Source organism: Tiliqua scincoides, chromosome 4 (genome assembly GCF_035046505.1).
Source record: "Tiliqua scincoides isolate rTilSci1 chromosome 4, rTilSci1.hap2, whole genome shotgun sequence".
Taxonomy (NCBI): Eukaryota; Metazoa; Chordata; class Lepidosauria; order Squamata; family Scincidae; genus Tiliqua; species Tiliqua scincoides.
Window position 1 is genome coordinate 143,848,486 of NC_089824.1, and position 21,660 is coordinate 143,870,145.

At 39.9% G+C, this 21,660-nt stretch overlaps 1 protein-coding gene across 7 annotated transcripts in view; it reads left to right on the top strand.

Moving 5' to 3' along the window:
• ZZZ3 (zinc finger ZZ-type containing 3) overlaps window positions 1-21,660 on the top strand; it is a 56,436-nt gene that overhangs the window by 11,693 nt on the left and 23,083 nt on the right. For all 7 annotated transcript variants that reach the window (XM_066626274.1, XM_066626278.1, XM_066626279.1 and 4 more), the window contains one exon: window positions 13,387-14,942. In XM_066626274.1, the coding sequence (XP_066482371.1) occupies window positions 13,438-14,942 (1,505 nt within the window). In that variant the 5' untranslated portion in view covers window positions 13,387-13,437. The remainder of the gene's footprint in view (window positions 1-13,386; window positions 14,943-21,660) is intronic.

A 21,660-nucleotide genomic window follows, 5' to 3' on the forward strand; every position in this document is an offset into this window, starting at 1 on the left:
AAGACAGTTATCGGTTGGATGACGCCCCTTGAAGGGTGAGATTTGGTCCTTGGTCACCAGTTGTCATTTTCTGTCTTATGCTCTTTTATAGCAAGCTGTAACAATGTACAGCTTCCTATAATTTTGCTATTTCTACTTTAGCTTTCATCAAGAGAAAAACCGATCAGATCATTGTGTAGGATAATATTGATAGTCTGCAGGAAAAATATGAAGGAGAGGGGGGGAAAAATAACAGAACCCAATAAATGTTTTTGGCATGTTGTTCAACTGATATTTTATTTTTACTTAGGTGTTGCAAACTTCAGTGTGCTTTTGCTGTTATCATGTATAATAACCTCAATTGTGAGGTGCTCAAATACCAATAGTTTAATAATTCAAATACAGTTTTGAATGCATTTTACCTTCATTGAGTGATATCCAGACCTTTTCTATCTCTTGAGCCATTTTTGGACAGAGACCAATAAGCTCTTATAGTAATAGTATAGGAAAAGATGTTGGGACTCTGTGGTTCAGGATGTGTGTTTACTGGTTTCATTTTAGCTGGAGGATTCACAGTGTTGCCCTGCACCTGTTGTTTCTTGTTCTGTACTTCATCCTAAAATAACGATGGTTACATGCCTATAGCTGCATTTTGTTACTCCTGCCTCCATTGTTTTTCTCTGTGTCAGATTGTAAGATTGCTTTTGGGGGAGGCACCTATCCTTTCCCTGCACATTGATGGTAGTATCAATTTGAAAGAAGCCAGATATCCAAATTCTATCAATTGCCTAAATTTCAGTATTAAGAGGGGATAACTACAGGGACAACTAGGTCAGTCAACTTGACCAGATAACTCTGTCTGTTACAGAGCTCTTACAACTCTGTATATGTCACTTTTAACAAAAATGACACATTTTTTTCTAGAACATTTGTCACGGTAAATTGTCCTCTATAAAAACTTAGACTGCATTCATATGTATCTTAAAAATAATCACTTGTTACGCAATAGAAGATGCATTTTAGACTGCTACTTGATTTTAGGCTTTTCTGTACAGTAACATTTATTGAAAAGCAAAAGTATGTCCCAGTTTTAAGCTTTACAAACATGCCTCAGTTTCCATCTTATTGCTGTACTGTGCTGTATTACTCTGGGAGTTAGCACTAGCTCCTGGAAGCTGATAATGTTCTTGGGATCTGGAAATTGTTGAATGTGGTACCTGCTGCTTTCTCAGCATAACTGTGTCACACTTGTCTGCTTTCTGTGTCTGATAATCATTAAAGACCTAGGCTGTGATCCAGAGAGTTGTTTGCACAAGACAATAAATCGCTCATGCTTCTTTGTGTACCCAGGTGCCACTCTTTGCATAAGCAATTGTGCAGCATGAAGTTGCATAAGAGACAATTAATTATGCAAAACAGTATGTGCATGCATAAGTGGCTTGACTTTCCATAATGTATAATTTATACAGGCTTACTTGCTCAAGAAAAATTGTTGCTCTGCACATAAGAGATTGTGTTGTTCGTACCCCATAAGCAAATTTGATTGCCTTATAATTAAGTAATATTTCTCATTCTAGTAACTTTCTCACTGCTAGTACTTTTGCTACTTGGAATGACACGAATATTTTTTATACCTTTTAAAATTTAAACTTGCATTAATCCCAAAGTTATGTTTATCTTATCTCCCTACTATAAAAATGCATGGCTAGTTGTAAAGGCATGGTTAACATGATTATAATTACTGAGAGAGTACCCTATCAAACACAGCTGATAAAGGTATGCAAAACTATTCAGTAGAAGTGAATGACTGTGCTCGCTCAGATTTGTGTTACCTGGTTCACATGGGGGCTGTGTCTTTCTACCTGGAGAAAGCAATGTGTGAACTAGAAGTATGTACATACAGTAGTCTTTTGCTGTCTGTGGGGAATCCATTCCCAGACCTGCTGTGGATACTGAAATTCATGGATGCTGGAATCTGCATTAAAAATGTTTTTAAAAATAGGACCAAGGGAGGTAGTTGCAGGCCTTGGCGCAACCTAAAAGTGACTTTTGAGTGCTCCAGAACAGTGGTTCTCAAATTTTTAGCACCAGGAACCACTTTTTAGAATGAAAATCTGTCAGGACCCACCTACACCATGGCTTCCTCATGAGGAAGCTGCTTGAACCATTCACTAATGAGGCTATACTATATCTCCAAAACTAGATGTGATAGGGCAAAATGGATGCAATTTTTGGAATCGGGACCCCAAATTCATATCAAACCACCATAAAGTTTGGGAAAAACTTTTCTGACCCTCAATTTTGTAGGCCTGTGTTATCAGATCCTTTCAAGTACTTTGAGGGATTTCACCAATTCTTGCAAGACCTTCATGGTTTGTGCAAATTCCTTATAATATATGCAAGCGATCAAGCCCATTTGGGCCATGTTGGAGAACTCTCATACACCCCTAATTACTACAGAAGTGAAAAATAACTGACACTTCTTTTTTTAAAGAGGAATCCTGTGACAGCTTAAAAACAAACAGGTTGTTTGAGACTCGAATTTTCTTATAGGCTAGAGCAGGGGTGCTCACACTTTTTTGGCTCGAGAGCTACTTTGAAACCCAGCAAGGCCCGGAGATCTACCAGAGTTTTTTTTTACAATGTTCGCGCCATCATAACATATAACATTTATGTGTACAATGTATGTTGGTGTACCTTGAGCCCCACTGAGTATAACAGGACTTACTCCTGAGTAGACATGCCTAGGATTAGGCTGTGAGGCTGCAATCCTAGCCACACTTACCTGGGAGTAAGCCCCATTGAGTACAATGGGCCTTACTCCCGGCGTTTCCTCCCAGAGGCACCAGAAGGGGGGGTCGGCACTCCGCGATCTACTCATTTTGCCTCGCGATCTACCGGTAGATCGCGATCCACCTATTGAGCACCCCTGGGCTAGAGTCTCAGTTTATTTTTAAGATAGAACAACAAAAACTCTTCTCTTACAAGCTTTGGGAAAAGCCATAGCCTGGATTTTATTTTTTCTTAGCGATTGTGAAACTGCCATATTTTTCGCTCCATAAGACGCACCTGACCATAAGACGCACCTAGTTTTTAGAGGAGGAAAACTTACTTTTAAAGTAAGCCTACCCTCCTCCTGTGGCGCCTGTGCAAATGAGGACCTTGCCTCCGGTGCGGACCTTGCCCCCAGTATTCACTCCATAAGACGCACACACTTTCCCCCCCACTTTTTGGGGGGGAAAAAGTGCGTCTTATAGAGCGAAAAATACGGTAGTTTTTTTGCATTTCCAAGAATGCCAAAAAGTTCTGTTAAAATTTGAGTAAAAGTCACTATCTAAAAGAGAAATCTGTTACATTCACTGTATAATAGAATTTCCTTACTTCAAACTGTTCCTGGCTAAAAATATTGACTCCTTACAGGTGTTCTCTTAAAATTCCAATCCTATGAGTACTTCCCTGGGAGTAAATTTCATTGAAATTAGTGAATTTTCTAAATAAGCATGTATAGATTCTGGCTGCAAAACACATTGAGATTTTCTTTGCTAATGCAATATATTCCCAAGTCCTGTTGAACTTAATGGGGCTTCTTTTTGAGTAGACGTTTTTAGGATTACATTGTGTAAGCAGTTCATAAAAACAGGTTTTGTTCCTAAGTTTAGGCTTCCCAGCATAGTTATCCTATATTCCAGTGTTATTCAAAATGTGAGGTGAGGCTCATTAGGGCGGCACCAGGAACCCAAAGGGGAGGCGCGGGATGTCCTCTCGCAGCGATACAGTTACACCCCTGGGCAGAATACGAGCCTGTTGTCTGTTTTTTTTTTAAAGCAGAAGTAACTCAGCTGCGAGAGTGACTGCTGCCACCCTGCCCTCTTCCGAGCATGAGCGGCTTGCAGTCCTTAACCCTTGCTGATCCTTGTCTGGTTGGTTCCTAGTTCCCAGCCTGGGATCACTTCTCATCAAAGTGAAATCTCTCTTTTCAACCCCTCCCTCTTCCACTCCCCCCTTTTGATCTCCAAACCTTCCCACTTTCCTCCCCCTCCCCTTAAAGTTGTTTCCATGCAGTTGGCGAAGGGGGAGGGGAGAGATAAGCACACACTTTACTTGGCCAGGAGCAGAAAAAGGGTACTGTTTTTAAAGTGATTTAATAATCTTGTTGTTTGACTGAAGAGGAAAGGCTGTATTTTTAAAGTGATGAATCTTGCTATTTAAAGGGAATACTTATCAGCCATTGATGAAGTGTTTGCCAGCCCAATCCTATCCACACTTTCCTGGAAGTAAGCCCCATTGACTCTAATGGGCCTTACTTCTGCATAGACATGCATAGGCTTGAGCTGTGCATCTCCTAGTATAGGAGACAAATCAGCTTCCTAACCAAACCCTTATCAGCTGTTATATATTTTCATGGTCTGTTTTTATCAGTGCTTATCAGCACTGTCATAAGGGCAATGCAACTCCAAGTTAAGGGAACAAACATTGCCTTACCTTGAGGAAGCCTCTGTGACTGCCTCCCAACTGCAGGATGCAGCACATGCCCCACTGGCACAACTATGCCAGTGCTGGAAAGTTGTTTAGGATTGCACCCTAAATTTCATTACAGGTTGAGACTAATTATTCCCGTGGTTTCCGTTCCAAAAGCACTATAGCAAATCAATTAAAAAAACAAAGTTTCTTTGCTCCAGTGATTGAAAAACAGCTTTGCTGACCTTTTGACTCTAAGATAAGAGTCATTAAGAAGACAGTCCATCAGCACTTCACTCAGCCCCTCCCTTCACCAATGCAAAATGATCACCTTTCTTTCTTGCTGGGGGAAGGGAGGGGTCCAAAGGAGAGAGAAGGACAGATGAATTGTTAGCCTGCTGCCCTCTCTCTCATTAAGGAGGCTATTGTTAAAGGACTGTTCAGTTTTTTAAACTTATTTTAATGGGATGCATTTTTCCCCTTCTCCAGGGATCAGCACATTCTTTCTCATTTGTAGGGGCCATTTGTGTTGAGTCAAATCCGTGTATAAAAAAATCTGTGTATAAATAGGCTGGACCTGTACTTAGATCTGCTACTCCAACTAGTCTACTCCAAATAGTTTGTCCACCCCAGTCACACTATTTTTTAATGCTAGTACGATATGGCTTCTGACTTCTGTTCTTTTCAAACTCAAGCATTGCGAATGGTGACTCAAAGTCACCTATGTAAAAAGTGGAAGCACTCTAAGGACGCAATCCAGAGTCATCAGTGCTGTAAGGCACTTTTGGGCCACCTCAGGAGTTGGAAGGTTGACCCTGGCACCGTTGCACCGGCGGGCCAGTGAGTACATGTTGGCCGAGTCGGGCTGGCATAGGGGTCTAGAGAGGTGCGTATGGGTGAGCAGGCCAATCCCAGGAAAGAGCCAGGCTGGATCCCAGCCCCATTCCCAGGTGACCCAGTGCAGTACTAGGCTGATTGGATCTGCTCCACCTTTTAGGTGGCACAGGTCTGAATAGCTCCAGTGGGGTTACTGCCACTTTACTTGGGTTGAGGAAAATCAATTCCCTTTACTGTGGGCTAAGCTGCAGCCAGCTCCAATCCTGTGCTGGATTGGGGGCAGACCAGCTGACCTGCCTTGTTCCAGTGAGGGTTAAGATTGGCCTATAACTCTTACATGTTACTGAACTTGGATCTTACTGAATTCTGTACACACTTAACGTGGGAGTATTGAAATCAATAAGACATATTTCTCAGTATACTTGTATAAAACAGCATTGTGAATGTACATGGGGAATACGATGTATGCCACAAGACTCAATTGTGCGCGCGCGCGCGCATGTGTGTGTGTTTAAAGTATATGTGGTGCTATATAGAATGCTTTGTGGTGCACTCTGACTTTTCTTGTCAAATTGAATAATACTTTCTTGGGAGTTCACTTGTAAATGCAGCAAAATCTGTTTAGAATAACCAGTAACCCCTAAACAAATCATAACTTTTTTGTTTTTCTTGCCAAATGAGGGATGATTTACTAGATGTTTCCTTACATCTTGCCTTATTTATCCAGTAAAGAATAACTTATACAGTAATACAAATAATATATTTTACTTTTTAGAACTTCTGAAATTTTAGTAGAATTGGGGTGCTATCCTAACCCCTTATGCCAATACTCTCCAGCACTGGCATAGTGGTGCCAATGGGACGTGTGCTTCACCCTGCAGTTGGGTGTCACTCATGGAGGCCTCCTCAAAGTAAGGGAATGTTTGTTCCCTTACCTCAGAGCTGCATTACCCTTAAGTCAGTGCTGGAAAGCACTAACAGAAGGGGTTAGGATTGCGCCCTTAGATAAAGCTTCTTGGTCTTAAATCACAGGTTCAGGTTTGGTAGCTTCTACGCTGTAGTTTACTTCTGGACTGAATGCTGCAAATTTATTTTGTACAACTCTGAAGGAAACTTAAGATGACAAAGAACTGCTGTCTTGTAGAGCAAGCATGATTAATATGCTTCTAAGAGCAATGTGTCCTTCCATACTCTAAGAATTTTCATAAGTAACATTACACTTGGGTTATAGTGAAAGACCTGACTAGAGAAGGAATAGAATTTCTCCAAAAATAATTGTGTCAAAAGTGCAGGCAAGTTGAAATTCTAATGGAAGTGTGCTGTGACACCCCAGCATATTTCATGGACTTAACTACATCTCAGATTTCTGAACCTGTCTTCCAACTTAAGTAGCACTTTGGGATCAAATGCACATAGGATCAGGCTCTTAGCCTTTCATGGCCTTGGCCAATACAAAGCACAGGCATGCTTTCTCAGTACCAGAATTCTCTAAAAAAGTTGATACTTTTAATTGCTAAATTTTATCTCAATTCTCCTTCATGACTTGGAGTGTACGTAGTTTTAGTCATTTTTGTCCACTGCTCTATACAATTTCTAACAGCTACATTGTTCTTTTCACTTTACTGCTCCAGAATAGGCACACACTCTTTGGCATTTTGTTTATTTCTTGAATTATATGAAAGTGTAATTAGCATTTTCAGTGTTCTAGGTGAACAAATTCTCCTCAACAGAGATTCCCTCAAGTTTCTAAAAATGCAAAAATAGTTCTCCCAAAAACTCTATAAGAGAAAGATTCCTTCCTCTTGTATGTATTCTATGTTTCTAGAAGAAGAATTTCCTCCCAGTGCTTCTATCGATAAGAATATTCCCTCTAGAAGGGAACAGCTACCCTCTGCCTTGCCATCCCAGACTAAGCTAGATGTGTATCATTTTCCATGCTGAAAGAGGTCATGAACTACTACCACCCACTCTGCTGCTTAATGCATTTTTGTTAGGTTTTTCTCAGGAATAAGCTACTGTGATTCTCCTTCCATTTGTCACCATAACAAATTGTGTTTTTGCATCAAATTGTCTAGTTTGCCATGCTAATCTGTAAGGAGATCTGTGAAGAGCCAATTGTAAAGAATAATTTGAAATACTGTCACATAATTACCGTAGGTTATAGATCTATTTGCATACAGCAGTGGTTCTCACACATTTAGCACCAGGACCCAATTTTTAGAATAAGAATCTGTCAGGAACACTAGAAGTGATGTCATGATGGGAAGTGACATCATCAATTAGGAAAATTTTTAACAATCCTAGGCTGCAATCCTACCCACGCTTACTCAGGAGTAAGTTCCATTTTCTGTTTAAAAAATATGCATAATAACTTGTTAAAAGTACAGATTTGTAACATTTCCCCAAATGCACTCACATACCATGGTAGCTTCAAGTCTAATATATTAAAAATAAAATATTGAAATGAATGGGGACCAACCTGAAATTGGCTCGAGACCCTCCAAGTGGGTCCCAACCCACCTTTTGAGAAACACTGAAATACAGAATTTAGATGATATAATCAGGTTTGTTTTTTTGACATTAAGAGCAAAGCCACTGATTACAGTTTGCAAAGATATCAGAGAGCATAGAATTCTTTGGGGATCTAGCAGAAGCCCTGAGGAGCTTCCCTAGGCTTTAGAATACCTTATGGCATAAAAATGTCTCTTCCGGTTTCTCAGGAAATTGGAAGTAGCTTTTTTTTTTTTTTTTTTTTAAGCCGAAACAGCCGTTCTGAAGCCGGCAGAAGCAGTGGGCAGAGTAGGTCTGTTGTGACATCTGTATTGCTGGTATAGCATTCAGATCAGGTTACCACCCACACAGCACATTTCAAAGGAGTGAATTAGTAGTTCTTGCAATTGTGTAGCCTTGATTGAAAAAACTTCTTTGAAATGTGTGCTTTAAAACATTATGGAACTTTGGAGGATCTGGATGGAATTGATTATTGGTGGGAGAGATTCCAGATATTAATAAAATAAGTTTGTTGTTGTTGGTGTGTGTGCGTTGGTGCGTGTGTGTGTGTATACAGGTGTGTGTCACTTGACGACCTTCAGCTTAACATTGGACCACATATATGATGGTGGTCAAAGCACAACAAAGAGGCTCTTAATGAGGCAATCAGGTCTCCCATAGCCTGCAGCTGAGCATTTGTTTACACAACAAAGGGGCTCTTAATGCAAAAAAGGCAATCAGTCAATAGCCTACACAGCCAGCATGTGTCTGGCAGTGAGTCTCTGTTTACACAACAAAGGCACTAGAATGGGCTGAATTAAGAGGTCGCTTAACAACCTAATTGCATAACAACAGGGATATCCTCATTGTTAAGTGATGCACACCCGTCTACACATACATACCTCTAGACCAGGGGTGCCCAAACCCTGGCCCGGGGGCCACTTGCGGACCTTGAGGCCTCTCAATGCGGCCCCCAGTCTCCAATGAGCCTTTGGCCCTCCAGAGATTTGTTGAAGCCTGCACTGGCCCAACACAACTTCTCTCAACTTGAGGGCGACTGTTTGACCTCTTGTGTGAGCTGTGGGATGAGAGCTCCCTCCACTGCTTGCTCTTTCACATCTTTGATGCAGCAGTGGCAGCAAAGGAAAGGCCAGCCTTGTTTTGTGCAAGGCCTTTTATAGGCCTTGAGCTATTGCAAGACCTTCATTGATTCATATAAGTTCATCTTTAATGTATTCATTTATGTAAACTTATGTAAATTTATTCAAATTTTAAATGTCCCTGACACAGTATCAGAGAGCTGATGTGGCCCTCCTGCTAAAAACTTTGGACACCCCTGCTCTAGACCAGTGGTTCTCACACAGTTAGCACCAGGACCCACTTTTTAGATTGAGAATCTGACAGGACCCACCAGAAGTGACATGACAGGAAGAGACATCATCAAGCAGGAAAATTTTTCACACTTTAGGCTGCAATCCTACCCACACTTATTCAGGATTAAGTCCCGTTGACTATCATTGTTAAAAGAATATACATAGTAGCTTGTTAAAAGTACAGGTCTGTAACATTTCCTCAAATGCAGTGACATGCCATGGAAGCATCAAGTCTAATATATTAAAAATAAAATATTGAAATGAATGGGGACCCACCTGAAATTGGCTTGCAACCCACCTTGTGGGTCCTGACCCACAGTTTGAGAAACACTACTTTATATATTTTTGTCAGATATTCATCTGTGTGGGCTATAAATCCTTTGTGATATTATTGAATTCAAGTAGGCTGTCTTAGATTAGGTGGTCACTAAGCACTTAATCTATTTACATGTGTTTTATTTCCTTTAAACTATCTGGGAATATTAGTATACTGCTATGCAATAAGCTAATACAGGTGCAACCTTTTAATACATTTTTTTATTTGCGTTTTTATCTCAACGTGAATGGGGGAATTCATTTTTTTTTCTAAAAGGAGTTTGTTTATTTATTATAGATACAGGTAAGGAAAATCAATTAGACTTAGGACTGGGACTACACAGGTTACATATGAGGGTATTGGCCATCGATTACAACATACATTAGTCTAAAAAAAATTGATAATGTCTAAAAACAAAATTATTCATCAATACAAAAATTATCATATTTGTTAATCTACTGATTAGTAATTTAACTAAACAATCAATATTTTTTATCTAAAATTATCTATCCAATCATTAAAAGGCTTCAAATTTTTACTTATACGCTCTACTTGTTACTAAACTAATATTTAGAATAAAATATTTCTTATCTGATTCTTATTTTCTGATGTCGCATTTAAGAGGAATGTTTCCAGTTTAAATGGTAATACACGCTTCAATATCCCTTGTAACAGTTTATATATCATTTTCCAATATTTCTTTGCTTTTTCACATATCTACCACTTGTAATAAAAAGTTCCCTCAATTCTTTACTTATCCAACATTTGTTTGATGACCCAGGGTACGTTTTTACTATTTTCTCTGGAATTAAATACCATCTATAAAATATTTTATATAATTTCTTTTTTAAAGAATAACCCTTTTAGTTAATACCACTTTAATTTTTGCAATATTTGCGTTCCAAATTTTCATTTACATCTACTTTGATTTAATATAATTAATAGAATACTCTTCATTTCTAAAAAAAAATTCGGTCCATTGATATCTACAAAATGAAAAAATTTTTTTTTACTTGTTCAGCCATTTTCACTTTCTGTCTTAGTACTTTCTTTGTTCTCTGTCCTATTGGTGTTTTCCTTCTTGCTCCTTCCACTGCTCCTTCTACTTCTTCTTTTTCTTCTTAACTCTCTTAAATTTCTTGATCCCTCTCTTTCCTTCTTTATTTTTCTTCCTTCTGTTCTTTTTGGATTTAATCCCAAAATTCTTCCTCTTCTTGAAACAACATGCTTTCTGAAAGTTCCCTCTTCTTTCTTCCTTAAAATTCTTAATTCTAATAATAACTGTTGCTTTTTCCATCTCCTGTCTCATTTCAAAAATCTCCACTTCTTTAGTTTCATCCAACATTTGATCCATTCTTTTTTCTTGTCTGTTATTTGTAATCTGTTCCTGCATGCTTGTCAGGGAGGAGCTTATTTGCCTCATTTGTTCAGATAATTTTCTGACCTGTTGCTTCATTTCACTTCTGAAATCCCACAACAAATCCTTTAATAAGGACTGGCTTTTACTAACATCCTTTAAATTTTTGAATGCCATTCTTATCAATATCAAATCAAGCCAAAATACCTCTGGCTGTAAAAAACAGAAATAAAATGGTCCAACAATTAAAAACAATAACCAACTCTCATTATCTTGTTTCACCTTCTTGTAGGGCTAATTTCCAATTTTTATATCCAGAAAGGGTAAGTCAATATTCCACTTCCAGTCAATAGCAATGTCAGATCAGTCAAACCATTAAGGAGTCATCCAAGTCTTATTATCTTGCATCCCTTCTTCCAAAAGGGGTGGATCAGTAATCCAGGTCAACAACACTGTCAAATTAAGTTAGTATGCCTTTAAATGACCAGGCCTGAATCAAAACTTCTTGCTAGGAAAGCAAAAGTAAAATTTCAGCCGTTGAAGATTAGTTATTTATTTCTTTTCCATGCGTACCATTTTAGCAGGGTGATCTTTATCTTCTTATCTCTGTCCTTTTCTTGCAGTCACCCTTATTACGAAACAGAGAAAAATACTTCAGCAAGGGTTTCTTTAAATCCAGATTCGCTCATTTCCCCTCTGGGTGGCTACCAGCCAACATAAATAATCTTTATTTATAAATATATATATAGATATAAAGAATCTTTATAAGTCACACACACCTTTGCCCCACGCTGGTTGTTCGCCTGGACTTCGTTTCAAGGCAACCCAAAACACTGAAAAAAGACTGCACAGAAATAGTCCTGGCACCCTGGAAGAGGCTCTGGAAGATTGTGTGCCTTGCGAAGGAACAGTAAGACTCCTGTAGCCTCTGAGCCATCAAAGAGGCTGAAGAGGGGAAGCCAAGGGAAAACCGTCTGTAACCAGAGCGCATACATGTGCACGCACACACGCAGGTGCAGTAGTTACAGAGGGGATTGCTTTAAATAAAACCCCTGGGAGTGTTTGCTAATTCCTTCCTCCTTCAGACTGAGGCTCTCTGTGCTCCAGCCTACATAAGGAAAACCGCCCAGGAAGCAAGTCTTCCCAGCAATTCAGTGCATTAGATTTAGGCTACAGACCTCTCCACACTTTCCTGGGAGTAAGCCTCATTGACTATAATGAGACTTACTTCTGAGTAGGCAGGCATAGGACTGGGCTCTCAGGCTACAACCCTATCCTCACTTTCTTGAGTGTAAGCCCCATTGACTACAGTGGGGCTTCTGAATAGAAATGCATAGAACTGGGCTCTTAAAACTCAGCATCCCACTTGTGAAACAAGCAGGGATAGTGAGCAACAGACGAGGGCTGAGTACAGAGCAGGGAGGCGATTGAGAACCGCTGTCTTCGTTTTTTTTCCGTCCCCAAGTGTCAGGTTGTAGCGCTATTTGCTTAACTGTAGGCAATTTGCTTAAGTCTATGCAATTTGTATAAAATCACGTCATTTCCAGTTTTGATTTGACAACATGCGAATTTTCCCAGTTGGGAGGTTCAGAGAACAAAACCCCGGTGCATAAAAAGGTTCCACCTGTACTCTTTTTTTTTTCCTTCCAATTCATATACTCAGATTAAAGAAAGCCATCAATATTCTGTGTTCCTGGCTTGCAGTAAGCCATTTCTTTTGGGAGAGAAGAAACTGAACCCCATTTCAAAATGCATGCATAAAAAATTAACATGGGTGCTACTTCCCTCTGATCATTATTTTATAGCCTGTTTTTGTCATAGGATGTCCTGTATTGGGAATGAAAAGTATGGCTAGATGATCCCTTGCATCACCACTCTACTTTTTATTCTATAGATATTGGGTGCCAAGTTTTGAAAATTGCTTTGAAGCTTGATATAAGCTTTTACAGAGATTTTACAACTAGAAATGCATTGAAATGCTTTGCTTCCTTAAGTCTGTGTATTCTGTGGTAGAGACTGTCTTATGAATAGGTTTTGTTGGCTATGCCCCAACCACTTTGTTGAACGATAAAACCCTACTACTTTTGCTTTGCAAATGTGTTCGATCCTTTGGGAAATATAGAAATAGCAGCATTATTAATACTGAAACATTTAAGCAGCATTTCAACAAATCAACATTTGTTAATCAGGGTGTCAAAGTAAGGCCCCTAGAAGCAATTTATGCAACCCCTGTTATAATTGGGCTCTCTCAGCATGATAATTGGGCTCTTTCATATCCTGAAAATATGAACAAGATTTGCACATTTTCTCTTCTGACATTTGCAGCTGGTGAGTTTCAATGTGAGAACAAAGTGCTTATTTCTGGCCATCATCTGCTTAATAATGTAACTTCGGCCTTCTCTATGAAGTCAGTTTGACATCTAGTTTCTCTCCTTTAGAGAATTCTCATAATTTTCCTAATATCAGATAAGGAAGTTACAAAAACAAAAATCTTCCACTTAGTCATACCTGAATGTTTTGCATAATTTATGTTATGAATTATGTATTCTCATTGTTTTGTTTACCTTTTTTTAAAGGTTTCCAAGTGAGTGGATCATGAGGAACATACTTTAGGGACTTGCCATAGTATGGCTGCTTCTCGATCTACTCGTGTCACAAGATCAACAGTGGGGTTAAATGGTTTGGATGAAAATTTTTGTGGCCGAACTTTAAGAAACCGTAGCATTGCTCATCCAGAAGAAGTTTCTTCTCTTCCACAAGTACGATCAAGATCACCAAAGAAGAAAACAGAAAATCTGCAGACTCAGAAGGGAAATAACAGTGGACGAAACGACGTGAAGCAGCAAAGTTCTAGGGAATCATGGGTAAGCCCTAGAAAGAGAAGACTGTCAACTTCAGAAAAGGATAGTGTTGAGAAACAAATTGTGGAGAACTGTGAGAAGAAGCAAGCAGAATCTGTCTCACCAGTTTTAAAGCGAATTAAACGTTGCCTGCGTTCAGAGGCTCAAAATAGTTCAGAAGAAGTGCTGCCTTCTAAAACAGGGAAGGAACGATTGGAGCGGAAGAGCTCTGTATCGGACAATGTGGCAGTCACTCCAGGGACTAAGCGAGCTTGTCGATGTCTTGTATTGGATGATAGTGATAAAAGGGAAGTTAAAAAGGTGAATGCCTATGCAGAAAGGTTGAATAGTTCTTCAGTATCCGAAGAACTCTTAAGCTGTCAGACTGTCAATGGGGTTGATGGGAGAGGCTCTGATGCAACTGAATGTGATGACTGTCAACCTGATGGAAATATTACACAAAGCAAAGTTGATTCCTGTTCATCTAAGGAAAAAAGTGTAGCAGAAAATGGAAATTCATTGGCCCATTCTTCATTTTTTCTCAACAGAAATAAAGAGGACAATTTTGTAGACCACACTGTGCCTTGCACAAATTCACAAGAACAATTAGAGGACCACAAACAATTAAACAACTGTTTGCCTGAGGAACCTGCTAATCAGGCACACAAGTCAGGTACGGGTACTGGGTCCTTTTCTGAAATCCAGTCAGCTTTGTTAAGGGATTCTGAGGAGGAAGTAGATGTGGTGGGGGATAGCAGTGCTTCAAAAGAACAGCCTGCAGAAAATACCAACAGCAATCTGGACAGTTATCGTAACAGTACATTAATCTCAGGTGAACCTGAACCATCAATTTCTGTGTTGGATTGTGTTTCAACCCAAATTACATCATCATCAGAACTCCAGGAACACAGATATACTCTGAGAACATCACCGTGGAGACTGGGCCCAGCCAGAGGTAGCCCTACTAAACATAACTCTCCATGTAGAGAAAATGGACAACTTGAGGAGAACAATCATAGTGCCCCTGAAAAGAATGTAGAATCAAGTATTACTAATATCAATGGATCTACTATAAATGCAGAAGTTACACAGAGTGTGAGAGAAAGGGGTTGTGACTCTGGGGACAGTATAGATGAAGGACTAAGTAAACCACCCTCAGAGGCTAAACTTGTTCCTGGATCTGTACCATCTGCCAAAGAGAGTGCCAATCTTCATGCTGTGGATGAGGATGAAGAAGAGCCTGATGTGTATTTCTTTGAATCAGATCATGTGGCATTGAAACACAACAAAGAGTATGTGTAACTATGGTAACCATGGATTCTGCTTTTGTTTATTACTCAAGCCTATAGTTTCATGAAATTCTCACTTAAAATTAGTTTTATTATAAAAACACTTTACTTTCATTGTTTCTGAAAAAATAACATTACCATTCATTACAATTGCAGGAATAGTTACTAATTAAATATTTAAGTATGAGAGTTGTAGCAGGAAACTAGCTTATTGTCTTTTTGAAATTCAAATTGGATTGTGTTGTCTTTTTGAAAGTCAAGTTGGAATTGGCCATTTTGCTGTTTAGATTTTATTATGGCTTTTAAGCGAAAACATTTCTGATAGTTGGTACCTCAGTGTAATATTAAATAGCCTAAATACTAGTGTAAATAGCAGTGTCAAGTAGTGACTGTGGTAGTTACATATTATTACATAAGAGAAAAAGCTATACAACTTGTACATTTATCTTTGTTACTAAGCTGTCATATACAGGGGGCCCGCATTAGCCATTGTTTCAGCATCAGTGGATTTCATCCAGTCGGGTATGGAGGGTCTTCTGAGGTTTGCAGAGACAGCACATAACTATCCGCTGCCCCTGCAGACCTTGGAATGGCCACTTAGGTGGCGGAAAAAAGCAGCTACTTCCACTTTTATGATAATGGAAGTGACATTTTTATGCCTTATAAGGCATTCTGAGGTCTGGGGAGGGCTTCCCTGGGCCTTGGAGTGCCATGTAAGGCATGAAAATGCTACTTCCGATTTTATCATAAAACTAGAAGTAGCATTTTTTTTACCTGAAGACCTATTCATGCACTGCCTCTGCAAGCCTCAGAAGATCCTCTGAATCCGATCAGTCAGGTTCGGAGAGTGGAGGAGCCCCAAAAGTTTGGAGTTTGAGTACCTGTGGTTTTCATTATCCTTGGGTGTTCAGGATCGGAGCCCCCCACAGATAATGCTGACTAACTGTACCAATTTTTTTAAGGAGCTCAGGGTAGTTATGTGGCTCCTTTTGTCGTGACAACAATCTTATGATGTAGCTGAGAGATGGTGACTGGCCCAAGGTCATCCAGAAAGCTTCATGGCTTAGTGGGAATTTGCACCTGTGTCTTTCAAGTTTAATGCCAACTCCTGAACCACTACATCATGCATTAGCTAAACAATTATGATATTTGAAGTTCTGAGAAGGCTTGTGTATTGGGGTTGAGTAAGCCCAATGCCTCGCCTAAAAGGTCTCTGATAGGTAAGCAATTGGCTTCATCGGTTTCACTTTTTATGCTCAGAGCAGGCAGCTGTTGCAGGAGTAGACAGCAATAGTGCCTGATTCTCCACTTGGTCAACAGTAAAGATTTAGGTAGTTCAACTTAGGCAGAAAGGGAGAAAAGTGTAGCACTGGATGCTATCAACTCTGCAGGCAAGCATGCTGAGGAGAAAAGGTGCAGAAGTTGCATTAGCATTGATGAAAGAGGGAGAGACCCACTCTTCTGGTAGAAGTCACACTAAGGAAGTAAGCCAGCAGTTCTCAAACTCCCAGGGAGCTTGAGAACCGCTGTAAGTCCTTGCCGGGGAGTAGGGAAGGCAGCGGGGGTGGGGAGAAGGCAGCAACGCGATCCCCAGGATCGTGTCGCTAAGGGGAGCACAGGCACTGGCATGCACTTACCAGTCCCTGCAGCAACGAAAGCAGAGCAATCACGCCCCTCCTCTGGTTTGTGATTGCAAACCGGAAGTGGGGCGCGATCACTCCGCTTTCACTCTCTAAAGGTCAGGGAACCCTGCGGAGTATCGTGCAGGGCTCCCCGCATCCCCAGGAGGCTACTGCAGGGACTGGTAAGTGCATGCCAGTGCTTGTGCTCCCCTTAGCAACACAATCCTGGGGATCGTGTCACTGCCTTCCCCCCATCCCCACCCCTTAAGGGAGAAGAGTCCAGAGCCCTCAGGGTGGGGCGCCGCGAATCCCCAGTTTGAGAACCACTGGAGTAAGCCCTTGCCTCTGTTTTGCATTGCCTTTCCCCCAGTTTTGTTCATGATCAGAAAGTTCCTTGCCTATTTGTTTATGATGCTTCCAGTTTAATTTGACCATAACAGACATGTAACAGAATAACTTATTTACATTTCAAGACGTGCTAAATGTCTTTGATCAAGTTATAACGTAGTCATCAGATATGTGAACATTGTCTTTCTGTATTCTCAATCTCTTATGCCATGTTTTGACTCTGTTCAGTTGTCTGCCTTCTGTTCATTGAGTACTCAAGGTATTAAGAGAAGGTATAAGTCCAGTTTTCTAAGGAACAGGTAGAAAAATTTACTAGCAGTGAACCATGGAAGCTGCTGTTTTGTGCTTTCACAATCGGATCCCTTTATACATTGTGAAGACATTGCTGATGGTTGTCTTTTTATCTTATAGTTCTTTTATTGCTTTTAGAGCCACATCACTTAACATTACACTTTTTCTGTGATGGCTTTAGGTGATTTGCTTTTGAACAAAAGCAGTTAGAATTAGAATAGTGTTTATTTCCTGCTAACATATTGTGGGCATTACCTTCATCCATTAATAGTAATCCACTGGACCTTATTTTTCCACTTTGAGGCAAGATAGAAGGTTTCATGTCTTTTAAAGGGCTCTTGATATGAGAAGAGCAGGATTAGAGTATCTCATAGTCACCTGAGGAGTACAACTCTCCTCATTTCCAAATGGGATAAAATGGGGTAAGAACAAGTACTGTTTTAAAGACAGTATTTTTAAAATCACTTTATCAGCAAATGTATTTGTATTCCTCTGCAAATCTAGTACATGATGGTTTTATAATGTGTCTACTAATGAAGTTGACTTTTAACTGTCTTGAATTACAACAGCTATTTTGATAAGTGGTAGAAAGTGGTATTTTAGAAATCACTGTATAAATAAGTAAATATCTCTGGCTCACATTCATGGTTGTATAGCTGAAGTATTATTCAGTGTGCATTTTGTTCAATGTGCTTTTTGTTCTAATAATCAGTAACTTTAATATCTGAAAAATACTTTGAGTTGCATCCTAAAGTCTCTGTTCATGAAAGAAGGTCAAGCTGTGGAAGGGGGTGAAATTACTTTCACCATCTTTCTCTCTGCAGCTCTCTCTGCTTTAGAGGGTTCCTCAACACTTGGGAACAAATTTCTGTGGGTATGGGAAGCTACAAAGGGAAGATGGGTGAAAATTATCCCTCCTCCTTGTACAAATGGGTCTGCTTTTGTGATAGGAGAAAGCCTTACAGTATAATCCTTTATACTTAAACATACTAGACCCAATGCTGATGTAAAGTTTTTGATCTCCTAACCAAGAGATGAGTCCTAACCTGCAAACTTGTGCATTCCTTCCATCTTTGCATGCAAACTCCTCCTTGCTTCCTAAGCCTTTATATCAGTGTTTCCTAAACTGTGGGTATGGACCTGCCAGTGTGTCACAAGCCATTTTTTGGTGGTTACCAAAAGTTTTTGAAACATTAAAAAGTTTTGAAAGCATCCTTGCTGGGTTTGCAGAAGAAAATATGTAGCTGGAATGCTAACCTATGGTATGAGGTAATCTTCATACCCCCCATTTAAAATGTCACTTTTCCCAATTTTCTCTAGTAATTGGAGTACCATAGATCATGTGTGAATCTAGTTTCAACCTTTTTGTCTAGCATAGAAGTCCCTAACTGCACATCTTTCTTTCCAGTTCAGCCTTCTGGGTACTCTGGAATGGTATGGTTTAGGGAACAGTCCTTGAACTCAATTTCTAGGGAAAGTGTAGCAATTTTCTACACACACACTGTATGTATGGTCTTTAGCAGCCTTGGGAGTTAAACAGGACCCCAGTTATTATCAATTTCTCAATTATTAATGCATAAAATATTTTTCTAGATTTTATTTTATTATTATTATTTGTCTAGTGGGTCGTGATAGATTGTCCTTTTGAAAACGGTTCCCAGTGCTAAAAAGTTTAGGAAGCATTGATTTAGATCATCCATTTTCAACCACTGTGCTGTGGCACACTGGTGTGCCATGAATGGTCCCCAAGTGTGCCGTGGGAATTTGGGAGAGGGTCATTTATCAATAGGACCATTGGGGGATGCGAGCCCCATTGAGAGCATAGTGTGCCTTGTCAATTATCAAGAAGCTGATGGTGTGCCTTGACCATTTTAGTACCTTGCCAGTATGCCATGAGATGAAAAAGGTTGAAAATCACTGCTTTAGATATACGCACTAAGTTTCCTGCTGGTTCTGTTCCAAAGGTCTGTATGGAAGTCAGAACATAGGAAGCTTGAAATGCTTACCTAGTGCTATTGCATTTGTGCAAAAGCTCCAAAAAGGACATCCAATGTGGAAGTGCCAGCACAATTATCCGTAACTTAGATTCCTGTAACTCAGGGAGCCAGTGTAACCAATGCTATGCAATATAACCAGTGTAATCAACGCAGAGCAGGTTTAGCTTAACCCAAATTGCAAACTGACCATGTCTGTGATTGTGTTGATAACATTGGTGCAGTGTAACATCTGCATCATGGTTAGCTCTGACGAAGGAAGAAAGAGGATAGAATTCATTTGTAACATAGCTTGATTGAGCTGGAAAAATTGCAAACGGTACAGCACTCTTAATCACCTAGAAATTAAAGAGTCTGTGAATTCTCCTTCTGGACAAATTCTAGTGGTTTCTCATGTTCTCCTTTCACAATTTCTCATTATCTTTTCTGAGCTCTTGTTCTTGCATAGTTTCTCTTGCTGTGTGGTTTGTTGTTCTCATGTCTAGATTTTGGAATTTATTAACAGCCCAATCCCAAGCTTTCCCAGTGCTCAGCAGTACTGCAGCACTGAAATGACCACAGCTGTAACCTGTGGTACCAGGGAAGCTGCTGGATGTCTCCTTGGGGTAAGGGAACATCGCTTCCCTTACCATGTGTTGAGTGTGGCTGGCCCCAGTGAGTCTGTTCGGTTCTGCACCAGCCCTTGAGCTGGCACAGGACCAAGGAGACCTGCGTTGGGCTCCATGACTCTGGAGGAAGTATAGTATCCAGCGGCAGCCTCTGCTGCTGTCCCCCCCCCAGGTTCAACCTACCCTCCCTTCCCCCCACCCTGAAAAGCCTTTCTACTGCTCGATGGGGATACTCACTGCTCAGTGGTTATCCTGACCATCCTTCCCGTGCTGAGGCTAGCACAGACTGGTGCTGGTCTCTCCCCAGTGGAAAAGTGCCTTGTGGCACCTGATGCCAGTGCTACAAGCACAGCACTGGCACTGGGCAGCGCAGGATTGGGCTGCCCATCTACTAGGAGAACACAGGATAATAGTTGGAAGCATTGTAGAACTTGGGCATTGGAGTCAGTCTTCTCTGAACTTATGAGAAAATTCGGTGTCCTGTTTTCTAGATAAACTACCAAGTAAGTTTGTGTTGGCAAACTATAAATCTTGCTTAACCTCTCAGTCTAAAGATGCCAATTGAAGTCAACTGCCCAATTTAAGTTGTCCTTTTTTAAGAGAAAAAAGAATTCTTTGTTTCCAGAATGTTTGTGGTATTCCATTTTTTAAGTTGTAATATATTTTACCTCATCACAGTACATGACCCATGTGTTTTGTTTGTCTTCTGTTAGTCATGCTGAATGACTAGAAAAGCTAAAGTTAGCAGCAGTGAACATTCTGTCCTACACAGATGATGATCAATACCAGAGATAAACTTCAGAGTTATGTTGGTATGAATAAAATAATGTTACTTGTTGAAGATTGCCAGCAGTGTGTAGTTCTTTACAGATCTGTTATAGATGCTGTACTCATAGTTACATAGCTAATACGCTTATTTTAAAACAAAAAGAGGATGTACTTGGAAGAAGAATGATGATCAGTGTTGGAATACTGGCTGCCTTGTGATTTACACAAGGAAAAATCACAAAATATATTTATTAGAAGAGAGAACTCCACTTCCTTCTGTCTCAGAAAGTAAGGCAGGGATCGGCTGTTAATAGTATAGCTGAAATTTTCTAAATCCATATGCAGTTTTATAGTACTCTTGGCAGTTTGTACCATTATCTTAGGTTTCTTTTCTTTTGCTAAACTTTATGGTAGTGGTAGGGACTTTTGAATAGACTCAAGAAGAAAAACAGCTGTGATGTTAATATCTTGAGCTGAAATCTCAAGTCTAGGCTATATCAAGTCTAGGCAAATAACGGAAATCTAGTCTAGGCTATATCTTGAGTCGGATTTTTTAATATCTTTAATTTTGTTTTAATTGTATTTGGTTATTAACTGTAATGTCTGCCTTAGGCATTGTATGATGGAAAAGTAGGATATACGTAATCTTCAGGCTTCATGAATGGTTGTGTTGGCAAACATTTGCTCTTGTATATCCCTTACTAAAAAATAAAAAGACAGTTGGAAAGAAACTGTTGATGTTGCTCACTGGTACTGGCTCACATGGCCCATTAATGCAGGAGAAATGGGAGGTGAGTGACTATCAGGGAGGCTCCAAAAGAGTTTGAAAATAAGTATCTGGATCCAGACCTTGCAGAGGCAAAAGAAAGCTTGTGTGTTAAAGCAAACAAAAAACTTTACTGCCCTACTTCCCATTCAAGATCCTGGAAAGTCTTCTATTTGGTATGAACCTGAAGCCTTCATTTTCTCTCTAAATCAAACTTTTTCCTAGTAAGAACATCTGACTGTAGTTTGGTATACATCTTAGCTCTGCCAGTCTTAGTACTGCTTAGCATCAGGCATTCAATTGACAGTACACAGTCATGAACAT